Source organism: Heloderma suspectum, chromosome W, assembly GCF_057233095.1.
Source record: "Heloderma suspectum isolate Gila_16-S chromosome W, 16-S_ref, whole genome shotgun sequence".
NCBI lineage: Eukaryota > Metazoa > Chordata > Lepidosauria > Squamata > Helodermatidae > Heloderma > Heloderma suspectum.
In genome coordinates, this window is record NC_139475.1 from 47,692,501 (window position 1) to 47,712,009 (window position 19,509).

General features: G+C 50.0%; 1 protein-coding gene across 1 annotated transcript in view; it reads left to right on the top strand.

The window, feature by feature from the left end:
• The window catches only part of LOC146333989 (ATP synthase F(1) complex subunit delta, mitochondrial-like), a 39,275-nt gene extending 23,407 nt beyond the window's left edge, over positions 1 to 15,868 (top strand). Inside the window, exon 4 of the mRNA XM_084825352.1 lies at positions 15,505 to 15,868. Coding sequence (XP_084681478.1) covers positions 15,505 to 15,561 — 57 coding nt within the window. The 3' untranslated portion in view covers positions 15,562 to 15,868. The remainder of the gene's footprint in view (positions 1 to 15,504) is intronic.
• Positions 15,869 to 19,509: the final 3,641 nt, after the last annotated feature.

The following is a 19,509-nucleotide window of genomic DNA, read 5'->3' on the forward strand; positions in this document are numbered from 1 at the left end:
TTAACAGTTTCACAATTACCCCATGCGCAGAATCCGACGGATGTTCCCCTTTCGGAAGGATCCTCTGCTACCACTTTATCATTCTGGGCAGGTGTGGAGTTGTACATTTGAACGCTTCTAAGACCATCCAAGGAGCCCTGCTGGATCCCACCACAGGCCTCTCTAGTCCGGCATTCTGTCCACACAGTGGCCAACCAGGTGCCCCAGTGGGAAGCCCAGAAGCCGACCATGAGCGCAACAGCACCCTCCCGTCCGTGTTCCCTGGCCACTGGCATTTAGAGACGTACATCTCCGTATCAAAAGCAGATGCTCTACCACTGAGCTCTGGTCCTGCCCTTAAAAATGAAGTCAGATTTCAGTCCAGAGTGGCCTGGCTTGGAGAAGCAGGGCCGCAAAACCCAATTTACGGAGCAGTAAACGGAGGCTGAAATAGAGGTTGCGCCTTCAAGCCAGGGAAGCAAATCAGGAGCAGCATCCTCCCTCTGCCCCATCCAAGTTCCTGTGTTTCTTTTATCCTCCCCAAATCCAAATTTGGCCATTCACTTTCTCCTCTTCCCCACCCCCCCTCCTCCATCCCTTTCCAAATCTCCCCACCACCACCCCACACTGGTTGCAGTGTAGCATCATAGCACTGATCATGCTGTGATAACGGCTCAGTGGGTTGTGCCCACGTAAGCCCGGGCATGATGCATTTGTATTTGGGCTTGCAACCCAAGATGTCGTCTTTGCCCTTGTCTGCTCTGCCGCCTGCTGCAGGGGATCAAAAAATAGACACTCTGGTGTTTAAAAAAAGACAAGCTTCCTTGCTTTTAGTTTATTAAAAGCCTCAAGACAATTATTGCAAGCTCTGTGTCTTGACTCCTTCCACCCCATCCGCTAGTCTCCTTTCCTCCTCTTTAAAGGTCAGATGTTCCAGCATGCAGAACCCCCCCCCCCAGTGGTTCTAATTAAAACGTTGCAGGAATAACCAGCAACAGACCATATTTTGATTCCTCTCTTCCACTTCTTTTGGGCTCTTTCTGTTTTTTTCCCCCTCTCTCCTTGTATTTTTCCACATTTTGTTCTCCACGCAGGCAGGGGGCACCCTCCCCTTTGTCACCCAACCTGGCGCCCTCCAAATATTTTGGACTCCAATCCCCATTTTCCCCAGCAAGCTACAGGCAGGGGGAGGCTGGCCTAGGGGGTTATGGTGCTTACAATTGGGTCACATCCCAGCCCTATCTGGAGATTCTGACGTTGATCTGGGATCTAAATGCAAGAATAATGGAAGTTGAGGTCCAACACATTTGGAGGTCCCCGGGTTGAGGAAGGGCCATGGTTTCTTTAAACAAAAAAAAAAGAAGAATCCGTCTTGAGACCAGGAGCCAGTCAAAGAAATGATAATTTAAGGAGGAAAATCCCAATTCTCAGAAGCTAGGGGTTACCTGCTCCCTCCAAGCAAGGCCTCCTGCATTCCGCACCTTCGTGGTTTGGAGAAAAGTCACGTGCTTATCCTTCCCCGTGCTGCTTTTTCTGTCTATGAACGGGGCTGAACAACACTCTAGTCCTCATGAAAACGAAGAGATGGCTGGTTTCAGCCAGGCATGTCAGAAGTCACTTCCAGATGTTTGGGCATACAGCTGCCATTATCTGTAGCTATGCTGGCGAGGGCTGATGGGAGTTGTAGCCCAAAACATCTGGAAGGCCGTACGTGGCCTGCCCTTCTCCCTCTGGAAGCTCTCTTTATTTTCTTGCTAGCAAAAAGGCCCAGCTTTGCACAGATTGTGATGGCCTATAGCCTTTAGTCTGATATAGCAAAGCCTTCCAGCAGAGTTATGCACCTGTCAGAGTTGAAGTTATTGTGCCTACCCCAGCTGAGTGAAGTCAGGCCCTCTGACACCCCTAGGCATGGACCCTCCCATGGGGTGCCCCTATATCCCACTGAGGGAGGGGTCTGCCCACCTCCATTACCCTGGGGGGGCTGTCCCACAGCAGGGGGAGGTAGGGAGCAGGCATCTAACTCTCCCTCACCCTTCTAATCTTCCCTGGCTTCAAACTGTACAGGCTGCAAAGCTATGGTTAGGGAAGCCTGCTGCCCAGTGCCTGAAGACGGTACGGCTAGCTTCAAATTCACTGGCAGGTTCAAATTAATTAAAACAAATGTGTTTTAGAGACAAAATCACTCTGAAGTGCACACCCCTGTGGTCCCCTTAGGATGTGTGTCACATTTCAGGTGGCTAGGTTTCATGGTCTTGGCACCACGTTGGCGACGGACAGACAGACCCGCAACCTCTTTCATGATAGAATGTGGGTTCTATGTTGCCTCTTGATGGAACAGTGCTCAAGGTGGCTTACGATTGATTGTAGTCATGTGCCCAGAGGCTGATTCCCAAACCCATGCAATTCAGCAGCCCTTACATCCCCCCAGCCCACTGGATGGGGCCAGACCTGCTTCCCTTCACCTCCACAGTCCCAAGGCAGCGTAACGTGGTTGCCGTCTTCCCTCCGTTTGATCCTCACAACAACCATACAGGGTAGATGACGGTGTGAAGGTTGGCTGTGAAGCTTCACAGCTGGAGGGGGAGGGAGGGAAAGAGGTAAAAATCTCTTTTTTCCCCTTAATTTGAACTTGGAGCTTCCCATTGCCCTCCTCCTGGCTCTCTAACAGTACTGGCTCTTGAAAGCGGCCCTGGTCGTAAGATTGATCAATTTCTGGGTTCCTTCATTGACGGATTGTTTGGAACTGCAGCCGTTTCAGGCGGACGTCTTGTGTAAACGCCGTGAGGGCGGGGGGGGGGGCAGGACCAGGTCCCCCCCTCCTGGCTCCACACCTCTCTAATATCTGCTCACCTTGTGCTGCATGGTTTCCAGGAAAAAGAGGCACACACAGCCCACTCTGGTGGATCTAAGATGGCTTTTCTCTGGGTAATGAGGTATGAAGTGTGGAATGTGGGCAGTGGGCAGACAAGGGAGGGGAGAACAGAGGGCTGCGTTGGGAATTCTTTCTCCGGCTCAGAGCCCTCCAAACCGCACGGGCTGCAGTGTGGCTGCCCTCTCCACATTCTCCTTATAAGGTTTGATCTCCGGAGCAGGGCCTTTCCGGGGAAGAGACCCGTCTGGGCCCAAGCAAAAGCACATGAGGCCCCTTGCTGGTGTGGTGCCCACATGCCACGACACTTGCCTAGTTGTCATTGTTCAGTCTACTCGTATTAGGGGTTGACCCCTTGGCAAGATGCCATGGGCCGGGCCAGGATTTCATCCCCTTGGCTAGTGGCGAGAACAGGAGGCCGCCAAGCCAGGCAGGGGAGAAAACATGCACACCCGGGAGAAAATGGGGAGAAAACATGCACACCCGGGGTGTTGGTTTTACCATGTGCACATGTGCATGATGGAGCTATTGGAGCATGATGGAGCTATTGGAGGGGTGATGTTGGGGGGGGGCGGGGGCATAACACACATGTAGGTGCAACTGAAAGAAACCAGTGTCAAAAGCTGACCAGAGGAACCTGTACCTCACAAAGGAAGGCACACTGTACGTGCTCAGAGGCACTGTGTGCTTATAGGTCCTTTGGGCTGGGGAAAACTTTGTTCCATTCAGGGGAAAGACTCTGGCCATGCTCAGAAACACTGTTTCTAGGTCTGTTCGGTTGGGAGCGACTCAATTCCATTCAATGGGAAGGCACTCTGGACACGCTCAGAGTCACCTGTGCTTATAGGTCCTTTTGGTGACCAGGGGAGACTTTGTCAGGGGGGAAGGCACTCTTGACATGCTCAGAGACACTGTGTGCTTTGGTCCTTTTGGAAGCGCAAGATTTTGTTTCACTTGGGAAAGGCACTCTGTGGATGCCCAGAGGCGCTGCAGGCCTAGCTGCTTTGGGGGAGGGTATAAGATACTTTTTGTTCCACTTAGGGGAGAGGCAACCCTGCACACACTCAAATGCTGTCTGCTTCAGTGCTTTGAGGAAAAGATTTTGTACCAGCTAGGCGGCAGGCACTCTGCACATGCCCACAGGCTTTATGCTCAAGATGCATAATTATTTAGATAAGAAGCTGACAGACATAAACCATACTTCTTCTGTCGTTCCCTGCCCATCTCTCCACTAACCTTTCCTGCAGGTCAGGCAATATTTGGCATCTCTGGTTGGACGAATGTGCCACAACATCAGGCTGTGTTTTTCCCCTGGGACTTGGGGAGGAATTACTTGATGTGCATGCAGATAAGGAAAATGGGGTGGGTGGTGTGTTCGTGGGCAGGTGGGATTGGGCTGAACATAATTGTGTTTTGGGTACTCTGAATCACAGCCACTTCCACCCTCTGATTTGGTAGAGCGCTTGGGATAATGATTAATCCGGACCTGGATTAACTCTTGCGAGGCTCACCAAAGCAGTGTTGTCAGGATTACTGGGAATGAAACTAGAAACAGTAATGAAACATTTCGAGTCCTCATGAAAACGAATATGAGCCCACAAGGTGTTGTGGCTGCAAAAAAGGCAATGCCATTTTGGGCTGCATGAATAGAAGTATTGCTTCCAAGTCATGGGAAGTCCTAGTTCCCCTCTACTCAGCACTGGTTAGGCCTCATCTTGAGCACTGTGTCCAGTTCTCGGCACCACACTTTAAGAAGGATGCAGACAAGCTGGAGAGGGTTCACAGGAGGGCAACGAGGATGATCAGGGGACTGGAAACACAGCCCTATGAGGAGAGACGGAGAGAACTGGGCATGTTGAGCCTGGAGAAGAGAAGGCTGAGGGGAGATCTGATGGCGCTCTTCAAGTACTTGGAAGGTTGTCACAGAGAGGAAGGCCAGGATCTCTCCTTGATCATCCCAGAGTGCAGGACACGGAATAATGGGCTCAAGCTGAAGAAAGCCTGATTCTGGCTGAACATAGGGCAAAACTTCCTGACTGTTAGAGCAATACGACAATGGAACCCATTGCCTAGGAAAGCGGTGGGCTCTCCCACACTGGAGGCATAGAAGACGAGGCTGGGCAGCCATCTGTTGGGGATGCTCTGACCTGGATTCCTGCATTGTGCTGGGGGTTGGACTTGATGGACTTACAGGCCCCTTCCAGCCCCACTGTTCTATGATTCTAAAAGGGGCAACTGCCTACATCGGCCAGAGCAGGAACAGCAGCAGGGAGCTCATTTTGCCCTTCCCTGCCTGAAAGAAAGAAAGAAGAACTTTAGAAGAAAGAGAACTTTAGAACTGAAGCCGGCTGCCCTGAGTTTTGCTCTCTTTTTTTTCCTCTTCCTTCCTGTTACGAAAACCGTGTCCTGTCCCTGGCAGACTCGTCCAATTTGTCTACCCAGAACGGGAGGAGGCAGAGGTCTGGTCCAACACGGTCTTATTCTGCAGAATAAGGCAGCCCTTGGGGCTAACGCACCAGCAGAGATGGCAATCAAGTAGTGTGATCCAGAAGCTTATATACACAAGCCTCTGGGGGCTGCGTTATGCTTGCGCTCCACTAACCTCTTTGTCTAGCGGAGAAGGAGACGGGAAGCAGGCCGCGCCTTTCACATACTCGGGCATGCGCAGAGAGGGGCAGCGGGGAGATGGTCGTGTGCTCTACGTAAACACAGTCTCGGCATTCCTGAGTCTCTGATCAGGCGCTGTGTCTCTGTCAGCGTGGCAGTCTCACACAGAGGTAGAACACGCATAGCCTAGCTTATAAAACCATGGGATAACAGACATATGACAACTGAAATTTCCATAACATTCCCAGACCCTTGTTCGTGTCGTGTCTTTGAGCCCGTGAGCCTGAGTGCAGGGAACGGTCTTGTTCCTTATCGTTCTATACTGCTGGGGGGCGGGGGCATTTGGTGCTGGAGCGCAGGATAACGATCCTGTCCGTCAATCAGATTTCCGGAGACGCGTGTCTCGAGAGGCAGGTGGGCGGGCGTGCAGGCCAGGCCTGTGCCGCAAGCTCCCACGGGCTAGGGTGAGAAGCTGCCGCCAAGGCCGGGGCAGGGTGTGGCGCGTGTGGCGCCCTGCTGGCGTGGCGTCGGTACCGGTTGGCGCGTCCGGGCCCAGCTGGTATGATCACGCGGGAGTGGGAACCGATGCACACGCCCGGCCCTGATCCCTTATCAGAGAGGGGAGGGGACTGGATCGGGCTGAGATAAGGCAGGGAAGATGCCGCCGCTTGCGCAGGTCCCTCAGGGCCCGAACATGGAGTGGGGGCGACTGGTAGAGGTGTATGCGCGTCAGCCGGAGCTTGGCCTCTGTCGAGGCCTCCTTCACGCCACCCCAGCCTTAACTCACTGCCATAGATGTGACGAGCCGAGGCAGGGAGCGTTGGCCCCCAGCCAGGTTCCCACAGAGACCTGGTTAAGAAAATACATCCCGAGCCCATGGCGGTTGCCGTGGCGACTGGCCAGCTGCCATGTTGTAGGGGAAGAGGGAGGGGGAGCCTAGGAGGCCCCAGGTGCGCTGCTGGCTTTGATGCAGGGCGGATGGTGCGCCAGCAAGGATGGAGATGGCGGAGGGACACAGGCACACGGTGTGTGCAAATGTGCGTCAGAGAGAGAGGGGTCGATGTGAGAGACGGTCTGTGCCCAAATTCGGGGGGGGGGGGGTTTGAAGAAAGGACAGTGTCAGCAGCAGGGTCAGCTGTGCATTGTGGGGGGGGGGAGCGATGCCCATGGGTGCGCATGCGAAAGAGGAAGGGGGGATGCGTACGAGCGGCTCAGAGGCCGTCCGTATAGCATGGCGGGCGTCACGGTGGGGGAGGCGAGGAGAATGGGACGAAAAGGGGGGAAACCTGCTTCAAAGGAAGACGATGTGTGTGGCGGAGTCGACGTGTGCGCAAAACGGTCGGGGGGGGGGGTGGCTTGCACACTTCTGTGCGAGCCAGTGCAGACGTGTGCGTGCATAAGTAGGCTGGTGCCAGTGCAGTTCTTTTCAGCGTGGGCTGAAGTCCTTTGCGTGTGCACCCAAACCACCAGTGCGCGAATGCAGCAAATCCGTGGGTTGCACAGGTCAGGAGGGCTCCCTACGCGGCCAACTTGTGCGAAGTGTGAAATGGTGCTAAACGTGTACAGGGGCAGGGGTTGGAGAGCACGTGTGTCACGAGAGGGCCCAACCGCGCATGCAGGGGGCAGTGCGGAGAGGGTAGCGTGCACGCGTGCTGGGAAGGAGGGAGAACACTGTGTGCGTGTGCACCACGGAATCCCACGCCTGCCCAAGGGGGAGCTTTGTGTCACGGGTGGGAAACTGAGGAAAAGGTCTGATAGTAAGACACGCACCCCAGGGCATGTAGAGAGGGGAAACTGAAGAGCAGGGGCAGCGTTAAAGAAAGCCACAGGGCCACAGTTCAAGATGCAATTGCCACACTTTGAAGTAAGACCGTCGTTCTTTCTCTTTCTTTCATTCTTTGTCATTCTTCCTTTTCTTTCTTTGTCATTCTTCCTTTTCTTTCTTCCCTTTTTATTTTCCCTTTTGTCCTTTTCTTTCTTTGTCTCTTTTATGTTTCTTTCTTTCTCTTTCTTTTCTTTCTCTTTTTCATTCTCTATCTTTTTCATTTCTTTTTTTCTTTCTCTTATCTATCTTTTTCTCATCCTCTTTCTTTTTTGTTGTTGTTCAGTCGTTCAGTTGTGTCCGACTCTTCGTGACCCCACGGACCATACAGGCCTTCCTGTCCTGCACTCTCTCCCAGAGCGTGCTCAAGTCCATATTCATTGCATCGGTGATGCTATCTAGCCATCTCATCCTCTGCCATCCCCTTCTCCTTTTGCCTTCAGTCTTTTCCAGCATCAGGGCCTTTTCCAGAGAGTTTTCTCTTCGCATTAGGTGGCCAAAATATTTGAGCTTCAGCTTCAGTATCTGTCCTTCCAATGAGCACTCAGGGTTGAGTTCCTTTAGGATTGACTGATTGGACCTCCTTGCAGTCCAGGGCACTCGTAAGAGTCTTCTCCAGCACCACAGTTCGAAAGCATCAATTCTTCGGCGCTCAGCCTTCCTTAGAGTCCAGCTCTCACAGCCATACATTACTACTGGGAAAACCATAGCTTTGATTAGACGGACCTTTGTCGGCAAGGTGATGTCTCTGCTTCTTACTATGCTGTCTAGGTGTGCCATAGCTTTCCTCCCAAGGAGCAAGCGTCTTTTAATTTCATGGCTACGGTCACCGTCTGCGGTGATCTTGGAGCCCAAGGAAGTAAAATCTGTCACTGCTTCCATTTCTTCCCCTTCCATATGCCAGGAAGTGATGGGGCCAGATGCCATGATCTTCATTTTTTTAATGTTGAGTTTCAAACCAGCTTTTGCACTCTCCTCTTTCACCCTCAACAAGAGGCTCTTGAGATCCTCTTCGCTTTCTGCCATTACGGTGGTATCGTCTGCATATCGGAGGTTGTTGATCATTCTCCCAGCAATCTTAATTCCGACCTGTGATTCATCCAACCTGGCGTTTCCCATGATGTACTCTGCATATAAGTTAAATAAGCAGGGCGACAATATGCAGCCTTGTCGTACTCCTTTCCCAATTTTGAACCAATCGGTTGTTCCCTGTCCGGTTCTTACTGTTGCTTCTTGGCCCTCGTACAGGTTTCTCAGGAGATAGGTAAGGTGGTCTGGTACTCCCATCACTTTCAGAATTTGCCACAGTTTGTTGTGATCCACACAATTAAAGGCTTTAGTGTAGTCAATGAAGCAGAAATAGACGTTTTTCTGGAATTCTCTTGCTTTCACCATGATCCAGCGAACGTTGGCGATTTGATCTCTAGTTCCTCTGCCTCTTCGAAACCCAGCTTGTACTTCCAGTAGTTCTCAGTTCGCATACTGCTGAAGCCTAGCTTGTAGAATTTTGAGCATCACCTTGCTGGCATGTGAAGTGAGCACAATTGTATGGTAGTTTGAACACTCTTTGGCGTTGCCCTTCTTGGAATTGGAATGTAAACTGACCTTTTCCAGTCTTGTGGCCACTGTTGAGTGTTCCAGATTTGTTGGCATATTGAGTGCAGCACTTTAACAGCATCATCTTTTAGGATTTTAAATAGCTCAGCTGGAATGCTGTCATCTCCGCTAGCTTTGTTGTTAGTAATTCCTCCTAAGGCCCACTTGACTTCACTCTCGAGGATGTCCGGCTCAAGTTCAGGGAGCGCACTGTCATGGCTATCAGGGACATTCAGATCTTTCCTGGATAGTTCTTCTGTGTATTCTTCCCACCTCTTCTTAATCTCATCTGCTTCTGTTAGGTCCCTGCCTTCTTTGTCCTTTATCATGCCCGTCTTTGCACAAAACGTTCCCTTGAGATCTCCGATTTTCTTGAAGAGATCTCTAGTCTTTCCCATTCTGTTGTTTTCCTCGATTTCTTTGCATTGTTCATTTAAGAAGGTCTTCTTGTCTCTCCTTGCTATTCTCTGGAACTCTGCATTCAGTTGGATATATCTTCCCCTTTCTCCCTTGCTTTTCGCTTCCCTTCTTTCTTCAGCTACTTGTAAAGCCTCATCAGACAGCCACTTGGCTTTCTTGCATTTCTTTTTCTTTGAGATGGATTGAGTTGCTGCCTCCTGAACAATGTTACGGACCTGCATCCATAGTTCCTCAGGCACTCTGTCTATCAGGTCTAATCCCAGAAATCTATTCCTCACCTCCACTGTATATTCATAAGGGATAGGATTTAGGTCATACCTGAATGGTTTAGTGGTTTTCCCTACGTTCTTCAATTTCAGCTGAAATTTTGCAACAAGAAGCTCATGATCTGAGCCACAGTCAGCTCCAGGTCTTGTTTTGACTGACTGTATGGAGCTTCTCCATCTTTGGCTGCAAAGGACATAATCAATCTGATTTCGATATTGACCATCTGGTGATGTCCATGTGTAGAGTCGCCTCTTGTGCTGTTGGAGAAGAGTGTTTGCTATGATCAGCGTGTTCTCTTGGCAAAACTCTGTTAGCCTTTGTCCTGCTTCATTTTGTACACCAAGGCCATGCTTGCCTGTTATCCCAGTGATTCCTTGACTTCGTACTTTAGCATTCCAATCCCCTATGATGAAGAGGACATCTTTTTTTGGTGTTAGTTCTAGAAGGTGTTGTAGGTCTTCATAGAACTCATCAACCTCAGCTTCTTCGGCATCAGTGGTTGGGGCATAGACTTGAATTACTGTGATGTTGAATGGCTTGCCTTGGATTCGTACTAAGATCATTCTATCGTTTTTGAGATTGTACCCCAGTACTGCTTTTCCCACCCTTTTGTTGACTATGAGTGCTACTCCATTTCTTCTAAGGGATTCTTGCCCACAGTAGTTGGTATGATCTTTTCCTCAACCTCTTTCTTTTACTTCTCCTTCCTTCCTTCCTTCCTTCCTTCCTTCCTTCCTTCCTCTCTCCTGGTAATGCAAGACACACACCCCCACGCAAGCTGGGACAAATCCATCTGAACCTGCCCCCACCTCCTCCCATGCGCACACCAGTGCCTTCATGGGGCTCACCACATCTCCCAACCCAAGCTGGCTGCATCCCCAGGGCCCCTCCCACACGCTAGGCCAACAGGTTCAGGCAGGTCTGGTTCCCTCTGGGCAGAATGCCACAGCTGTTCATTTTACAGCTGGGCCTTTTTTTTCTTTCTTTCCTTTCTGCCCTCTGGTGATCTATGAAAGCCGACACTGGGGTGGAAAGAGTGGGGGGGGGGGCAGGGAGGAATGCGGGGGCACACCCAGACAAGAGCACTTCAACCAATGTGGGGGGAAGAGAGATACAGTGCCAGGCTTTCTTGTTCCATGTCTGCCCTTTTCTCAACAGCCAAGGGACTTTGCCCCCGCTTTTTCTGTTTATACCTGCAAGGCTAAAGGTCACCCGCAGGCCTGACCTTGCCCCCCACCTCTCCCGCCTTGGGGTGAGCCTTGAAATGCTCCTTTGTGTGACACAAGTCCTGGAATGTGTCTGTTCACTTCTCATCACCCTGGATAGCACAGGATTGTCTCTCTCTTTCTCCTCCATATCTCCCACCCCAAAATAACCCCCCCATGGCTCCCCTTATGCGCATGCAACCGGAGGAATCTGGTGCAATGGTTAGAGCGCCAAGCAAGGACCAGGGACATGCGAGTTCAAGTCCCCACCTGTACATGAAGCTGACCGTGGGCCGGGCACTTTCTTTCTTGGCCTAGTCTCCTTCGCAGGGTTGTCGTGAGGACAAAATGAGGGGACTCCCAATTGCCACCTGAGCTCCTGAGAGGAAGGGCAGGATGAAATGTTCAGCGCACATTCATGCACATGTGGAAACCCTTTTAGCCCATCTGTGCATGCACCGGTCACCACGGCGGTAGGAGATTGTGCCTCATGCGCTTGGGCACCAATGCGTCTACACCCCCTAGCACATTTGCACACTGACACATCAGCCACAAGGGTATGTGCACGTGTACTTGGTCCCTCTTCTTGCAAGCATATGTGCTCTCGTGTGCCCAGAACTGGCCTGAGACGTTTCAGGGCAGGATAAAATGAATATTGCCCCAGTATCGGAGGCAGCATGTCTCTGTATACCAGCTGCCGGAAACACGAGTGAGAGGGTGTTGCTGCGCTCATGTCCTGCCTGTGGGTTTCTCGTGCGCTTCTGCTTGGCCACTGTGTGAAGAGATCTGGTCTGATCCAGCAGGGCCCTTCTTACGTTCCTACATCCCCTGATAGACTGTTCTTGTCCATGGGGGCTCCTCTGAGTCATCACGGTGTCGCTGAATCAGACCTGATTACCCTCTGCGCATGTGTCTGATAATCCTGCTCCTTCTAAGCTAATGGCCTCCCTGTCAGCACCGCGTCCGTGTGGGCAGCGCATGACAAGGCAGGCAGGAGAAGGTTGATGATCACCCGGCAAGTCACGCTGACAGTTTTGAATGGGTGCTGCAGGGACATGGGTGGAAGGAGGAGTACAGAGCACAAAGTTCATCCGATCCCAGGGCAAGGCAGGCCTCCACTGCCAGGCGTCTCAGAATCCCTTTCTTGGCTGGCTGGTTTCTGTTCCCAAGGATTTTTCAGATTTGTGGATTTCAAATTCCAGTCCATGGATTTTTTGCATCCATGGACAGTAAATCAGCCTTCTCCCTGACCTGGTCCCCATTGGACTGCAATGCCCATCACCCACAGCCAGCACGATCGAAGTTGTTGTCCAACACATCGGGGGGGGGCAGATTGCAAAAGGCTGCAGTAAGTTCTGTCAGCGGCGTTTGGCCGTAATAAGTCTAACTTCAAAGATCAAAGCCATTCCTCCAGGGCCTGATTCACACGCACAAAGTGTGGGGCCCTTGCAATCAGCCTGCGTTTGTGTGAAACCGGATGGATGGACAGACAGACAGACAGACAGATTCACTCTCTGAGCGGTTCACAAAAATATCTTCCAGCCCCTTTCATGCCTCGGCATATCAAGGCTGATCACAATCAGTATCACAGGAGATGCCCGCTATATGCAATCATCTAATTCTTTGGACGGGGCTTGGAATCTTGCTTCAGTAAATACCCTGAGGAAGTGAGTTCCAGAGATTAATTGCTGATGGGTTGTTGTCGTTGTTGTTGTTGTTGTTGTTATTGTAAGGGAGAAGTCAGTTTGTTTTTTCCTTCCCCAGCCGCTGGTGGAAACCACCTTATGACTCACCTTTACACGTGTCCCCCATTTTGGTAAATGTTGTTAATGACAGAAACACAATTGGTTTCCTGATGTCTCATGCATTTCTCTCCGTCCGGCTATTGGAACACAGCAGACAGGAAAACAAAGTTGTTGACTCAGAGATGGCTCCAAGCAAAGGCCTTGCCAAGAGCGAGCAGCTGAGGTTTTGTAAAGTGTATGGCATTGGCCTTGAGCTAGCAGCTGAGGTTTGGCAAAGTTGAAGTCTCAGCTTCCTTTATTTTCTGGTGTATTGTTTATTTCTACCTCATTTTTCCATTAAAAAAATAATAATCAGGCAGCTTATGATAAAAAAGGAAATACAATATAATAACATAAAACAATACAAAGAGAGGAATTAATAGCTTAAAAAGGAGGCAACCATATTAAAACTATTGAGAACATAATAAAAACAGCAGGTGACTGGTGAAAAGGTAGCTTAATTTCTTTTAATTGCCATCTGTGGAAATACAACAACAACAAGGAATCTTCACCAGGAGGGAATTCAATAATCACAGCACCATGACAAATAAAGCCCTTATTTTGAGCTAACAGCTCATGTTTTGCAAAGTGTATCTCTTTGCCTTGGGCACTTCATGTTTTGTCTCTCTTTTCCTTGAGCAATCAGCTGATATTTTTCAATGGTTGTGCCTCATCCTGATCTAACAGCTGATGCTTTCGTAAAGGTAATGTCTAGGCCTCATGTTAGCAGCTGAGGTTTGGCAAAGTTTACATCTTTGCCTCAAGGTAGCAGCTGAGGTTTTGCCAAGCTTGCATCTTTGCCTTGAGCTAGCAGCTGAAGTTTTGCAAAGTTTATTTGCTTTAAAATTGCAGCAGAGCAAAGCACCCACAAACCCATCCCAAGGAGCAACTATAACTACTGGGATGCCCGACAGCCCCCTAACAAGGCTGCATACCCAGAAGGAATTAACAGATGAACTGAGCTTCCTTGCCTGGGTGTTATTGATGTGAATAGATAGGCAGAGCTGCGCAGCTGGGAAGGAAGAGGGAGAGTTGTGGAAACAGGTGAACCTTCCATAACTGTTGACTGCAGCATGCACAATCCCCTACTGCAGGGGTCCCCAACCCCCAGGCCGTGGACCGGTACCAGTCCGTGGCCTGTTAGGGACCAGGCCGCAGTAGGGGTGTGGGAACCCCCTCTTACCTTGGGTCCGCAGGGGGGCGGGGGGAGGCGATCCGTCCCTCCCCCCCGCCCTGGAATCCTCGCTGGCCCCGGCTGACTCCGCTCCACAGCAAGTCCACAGAGCTGCCGGCCAGCTCTGGCCCTGTTCTTTGCAGTAATAGCCTATTACTGCAAAGAACAGGGACGTAAATGGTGTCCCAGCGGCCGGAAGTCCTCCTCCGGCCAGAGCCGGCCAGCAGCTCTGCGGATTTGCCGCGGAGCGGAGCCGGCCAGAGCCGGCAAGGATTCCAGGAGGGAGGGATGGATCGCCCCCCCCACCGCAGACCCAAGGTAAAGGGGGTTCCCACACCCCTACTGCGGCCCGGTCCCATCCTCCCCCAGGTCCATGGAGATATTGTCTTCCACAGACCAGTCCCTGGTCCCAAAAAGGTTGGGGACCGCTGCCCTACTGGACTCATCCCAGTTGCACGGGTGAATCTGATGTCAGCAGAGTGGGTGGGTGAGGCCAGGAGTCCTGCAAGATGAGGCACAGCATGAGCAATTCCCCAAAATAGTCAAATGAATAACCGGTGGCGAATGTGCTCATTGCAAGAACTCCTCCGAGACATAAGAGTTGTGACACTGTTTTGTTTTACCGGCATGGGATCTCCAACCGGGTCCATTCGCCTGGGCAATCCCACACCCCTGCAGGCAAGCGGGGCTTTGCTGGGGCAGGCCCCACAGCCAGGGAGAGTGCCTGTCTTGAGCTCTTCTGCTTCCTTGCCTCCTCCTTCCATCTCCCCTTTCAAAGCCAAGGCCATGCCGTTTCCCATTTCATTCTCCAGGTGCCTTTCGACAATCCCGAATGGGTTGACCTGAGCACATCCCACACCTGTAACATTTTCAAACTGTTCTTCACATGGTTTTATTGTAACGTTCTGGTGGTAACTGGACTGACATGGGGGGAAATTTAATTTGCTAGCTACTGACTTGGTCCATTTATACGAGCAACGGAGGCACTGTCCCAGCAAAGCCCTGCTTGCCTGCCAGTATGCAGGATCACCCAGGTGAGCAGACCGCCTTGATGATGCAGAACTTCAGGCCTGGGGCCCAACTCTGGCCAGCCTGCAGTCCCAATCTGCCCCCCCCCCAGTGTTACCCAGGTAGCCACATTCCTTCCCCCACCCATCAGTAGTCTTTGCATGGTTTTTCCCCCATTCTGAAAGGTTTAAATGCTTCTCCAGAGGCTCAGCAACTGGGGGCTCAGAGCTTTCAGCTGGAATGTGCCTCCCGAGAGCTTCTCTGGAATGGGACATGGCCCTTGGTCTGAAAGCGATTTGACACTGCTGGCTTTTTAAATTGGGACAGATGCAACCAAACGATCTTGAAAGGGTGGAAGGGCTGTCCCATAGACGAGGGAGGCAATGTGTTTTTGTTGCTTCAGGGGGTAGGACCCGAAGCAACGGGTTGAAACAACTGTATGAGCTGGGACAGGCTGCTGTGGAAGCTGGCGGGTTCTCCTTTGTTAGTTTCTTAAGCAGACACTGGGCAGATGCCTAGTAGATTTCCTGCTTTGCCCGGGGCTTGTCTAGATGACCTTTGAGGTCCCTTTCAATGCTCTTGGTCTGTGAAAACACTTAAAACACAGAAGGCACAGCTGTAAGGCAGTAATAGTCCTCATAAGAGCGTGTAATATGCACACAGCAGCTTTACGTAGTGCGGGGGGGGGGGTCAAACTCATGCCACATACCTGATCTCCATAAGCTTACAACAGCCCTGTAACCTCACTCCATGTTCTTTTTCCCTTTCTTCAGATCAGCAGGCTAAGGCTGAACCCAAGCAGTTTTGCCAAAGACCGAAACAATGCTTGAACCCAGGACTCCCACAAATTGAACTGGATGCTGAATCTTGCGGTGAGGAGATTTGGATTCTTGGAAAGATGTCGCTTAAAAAAAAACAAACACAAGGATAAGATTCCAGTCCTCATGGTTCTGAACAGACTGGCTTAAATAGAAACTTAGGAAGCTGCCTTATAAAGAGTCAGACCATTGGTCCATTTAGACTAACATTGTCAAAATCGACTGGTAGAGGCTCTCGGGCTCAGAAAAGAGAAAGATTCCACTAAAGACAAAGTAAGATTCTAGTCCTCATAGTTCTGAATAAAGGGTTGATTGAAAGAGGAACCCAGTTCAAACTATTCATCTGGCTAGTCTGGTATTATTTGGCTTTCTAGGGTTTGCAGGGTGTTTTTTTTTTTCACTTTCTCCCTTATCCTTTTTAAGTGGAAATGCCAGGTTTGAACCTGGGACTTTGTGTCTTGCAAGACTTGTGTACTACCTCAGTGCAAAAACTGCTCCTCTGAAGTGTATAAAACAGTGAAAGAAGGGAAACAGGCTGACAGTTTGCTGAAAAATGGGAGTTTGCCTCACCAAGCTGCAGACCCCTGGAGAATGTTAATCTGTATCCATTGTTTTCTTTGATTGCTGTGTGTTATCACCCTAGTACTCAGGAAACAAACATACACAGGAACTGGACCACACTCCAGGTGATCAGCGTCTGACGGTGAAGCCATTGGGGTTTTGTTTCTTATGAGAAAAGAATCATTCAAATCGTAGAAGGGACCTCAATGGCCATCCATTCCAACCCCTGGGCGATATACCAATTTCCCTACTTTTTACAGGCAGAGTTCTTGAAAAGATGATCGACCCCTAAACCTGGGGTGAGGAACGTCTTTCAACTCCCCTTAAGATCTGAAAAAGGACACAATCAATGAATGATCAATCTTATGCACGTTTAGATGGGGGGGGGAGTCCTACAGTTCCCAGCATGCCCCAGTCAGCATGGCTGGCTGGGGAATGCTGGAGTTGTAGGGCATTTTTCTGTCTAAAAATGCATGGAATTTACACCCCTAACGTTTCTTGGCTGGACCCACCCCACCGCCCCATGGACTAAATATTTGGATTCTTTTATATTTGGTTTCTTTTCTTTCTTTCTTTGCCGTTCATGGCTTGGGAATCTTTTTTCAGATATAGAGCAGTTCATAAATTGCATGTGTGTGCTTATATATGGGTCCCTGTCTTTCCCTTCCTTGGAGTCTAAGGGTGCATGTTTAGACAGAAAAAAAGTCCTACAACTCCCAGCCAGGGGGATGCTGGGAGTTGCAGGACTTTTTCCATCTAAACATGTGTAAGATTGCACCCTAAATAAAAAGCCCGAAGGTGTATGGAGAGGAATGAGATTTGGATGGCTCATGACCCTGCTGGGAATTATAGGACTTTTGTCTGTCTGAACATGCAGAGAATTGTGCCTTTAGGCGACAACACTATACCCATTTGCCCAGGCATAAGTCAGCGGGACTTGCTTCTGAGGGGACACGCTTAGGATCGCACTGTACCAGGCATCCTGTCTCAATCACTTCCCTTCTGCCTTTCCTGCTACCATTCCTGGCTCTGCCCCCAGTTTGGGCTCATCAGAATAATGACGCGCCTCCCTGCCTTGACAGCAGGCAGGCACTCTAGAAGTATGGCCTAGAGGTTAAAGGAATCCTGTTCTATTCTGGGCCCTGATGCTGACGAGTGCTTTGAGGAATCCCTTCCTCCTTCCACAGCTGCCTGTCTAATCCTGGGAAATTGAGATAATGATAAGCATTGTTTTGAAGTGGTGGGAAGGAGATGGTGGTGCCTCTGGTAGAAAACAGAACCCACACAGAGAAAAAGGGATGGGCAAACACGATGCCTCCAGCAAAGGAGATCGGTACCTTGTCGTGGTGTTGGAGCTTGAGCACCTCAATGACGCCATGAGCTAAACCGTGAAGGGACACCCAAGACGGGAAGGTCACGGCAGAGAGGTCAGACTAAATACGATCCCTGGGGAAGGAAACGGAAACCCACCCCAGTATTCTTGCCGTGGAAACTAAATGGATCAGTACAACCAGGGATACGTCGGTATACCATTGGAGGATGGGACTCCCAGGTCGGAAGATGGTCAAAATGCTACTGGGGAGGAACAGAGGATAAGTTCAACGAGCCCCAGATGTGATGACGCAGCTAGCTCAAAGCTGAAAGGACGGCTAGCGGCCGACGGTGCTGGCGGTGAATGACGAATCCGATGTTCTAAAGAGCAACACACCACAGGAACCTGGAATGTAAGATCTATGAGCCAGGGCAAATTGGATGTGCTTATTGGGGAGATGTCAAGATTAAATATAGACATTTTGGGTGTCAGTGAACTGAGATGGCCTGGAATGGGCCACTTCACATCAGATGACCACCAGATCTACTACTGTGGACAAGAGGACCACAGAAGAAATGGAGTAGCCTTCATAATTAACAATAAAGTGGCTAAAGCAGTGCTTGGATACAATCCAAAAAATGACGGAATGATCTCAATTCGAATTCAGGGTAAGCCATTTAACATCACAGTGATCCAAATATACGCCCCAACCACAGATGCTGAAGAAGCAGAAGTAGATCAGTTCTATGAGGATCTGCAGCACCTACTGGATAGTACGCCAAAAAGAGATGTTCTTTTCATTACAGGAGACTGGAATGCTAAGGTGGGTGGTCAAACGACACCTGGAATTACAGGCAAGCATGGTCTGGGAGAACAAAATGAAGCGGGACCTAGGCTGATAGAATTTTGCCAAGACAACTCACTGTGCATAACAAACACTCTCTTCCAACAACCTAAGAGACGACTTTATACATGGACTTCACCAGACAGTCGACACCAAAATCAGACTGACTACATCCTGTGTAGCCAAAGGTGGCGGACATCTATGCAGTCGGTAAAAACAAGACCTGGAGCTGATTGTGGCTCAGATCACGAGCTTCTTATTGCACAATTTAGCATCAGACTAAAGAGAATAGGGAAGACCCACAGATCAGTCAGATATGAGCTCACTAATATTCCTCATGAATATGCAGTGTAGGTGAGGAATAGATTTAAGGGACTAGATTTAGTAGATAGGGTCCCGGAAGAACTATGGACAGAAGTTTGCAACATTGTTCAGGAGGCGGCAACAAAAACGTCCCAAAGAAAAAGAAAACCAAGAAGGCAAGATGGCTGTCTGCTGAGACACTGGAAGCAGCCCAAGAAAGAAGGAAAGCAAAAGGCAACAGTGATAGGGGGAGATATGCCCAATTAAAAGCAAAATTCCAGAGGTTAGCCAGAAGAGGTAAGGAATTATTTTTAAACAAGCAATGCGTGGAAGCGGAAGAAGATAATGGAATAGGAAGGACAAGAGACCTCTTCCAGAAAATCAGAAACATTGGCGGTAAATTCCAGGCAAAAATGGGTGTGATCAAAAACAAAGATGGCAAGGACCTAGCAGAAGAGATCAAGAAAAGGTGGCAAGAATATATGGAAGATCTGTATAGGAAGGATAATAATATCGGGGATAGATTTGACGGTGTGGTCAGTGAGCTAGAGCCAGGCATCCTGAAGAGTGAGGTTGAATGGGCCTTAAGAAGCATTGCTAATAACAAGGCAGCAGGAGACAACGGTATCCCAGCTGAACTGTTTAAAATCTTGCAAGATGATGCTGTCAAGGTGATGCATGCCATATGCCAGCAAATTCGGTAAACAAGAATGGCCATCAGACTGGAAAAGATCAACTTATATCCCCGTACCAAAAAAGGGAAGCACCAAAGAATGTTCAGACTATAGAACAGTGGCACTTATTTCACATGCCAGTAAGGTGATGCTCAAGATCTTGCAAGGTAGACTCCAGCATAGGGATGGCAGAGAATTCCGCCACAGACTCCAGGGAGGCCGGATTCTGAAGAATCCAGCCCCCCGGAGTCTGTGGTGGAACAGCC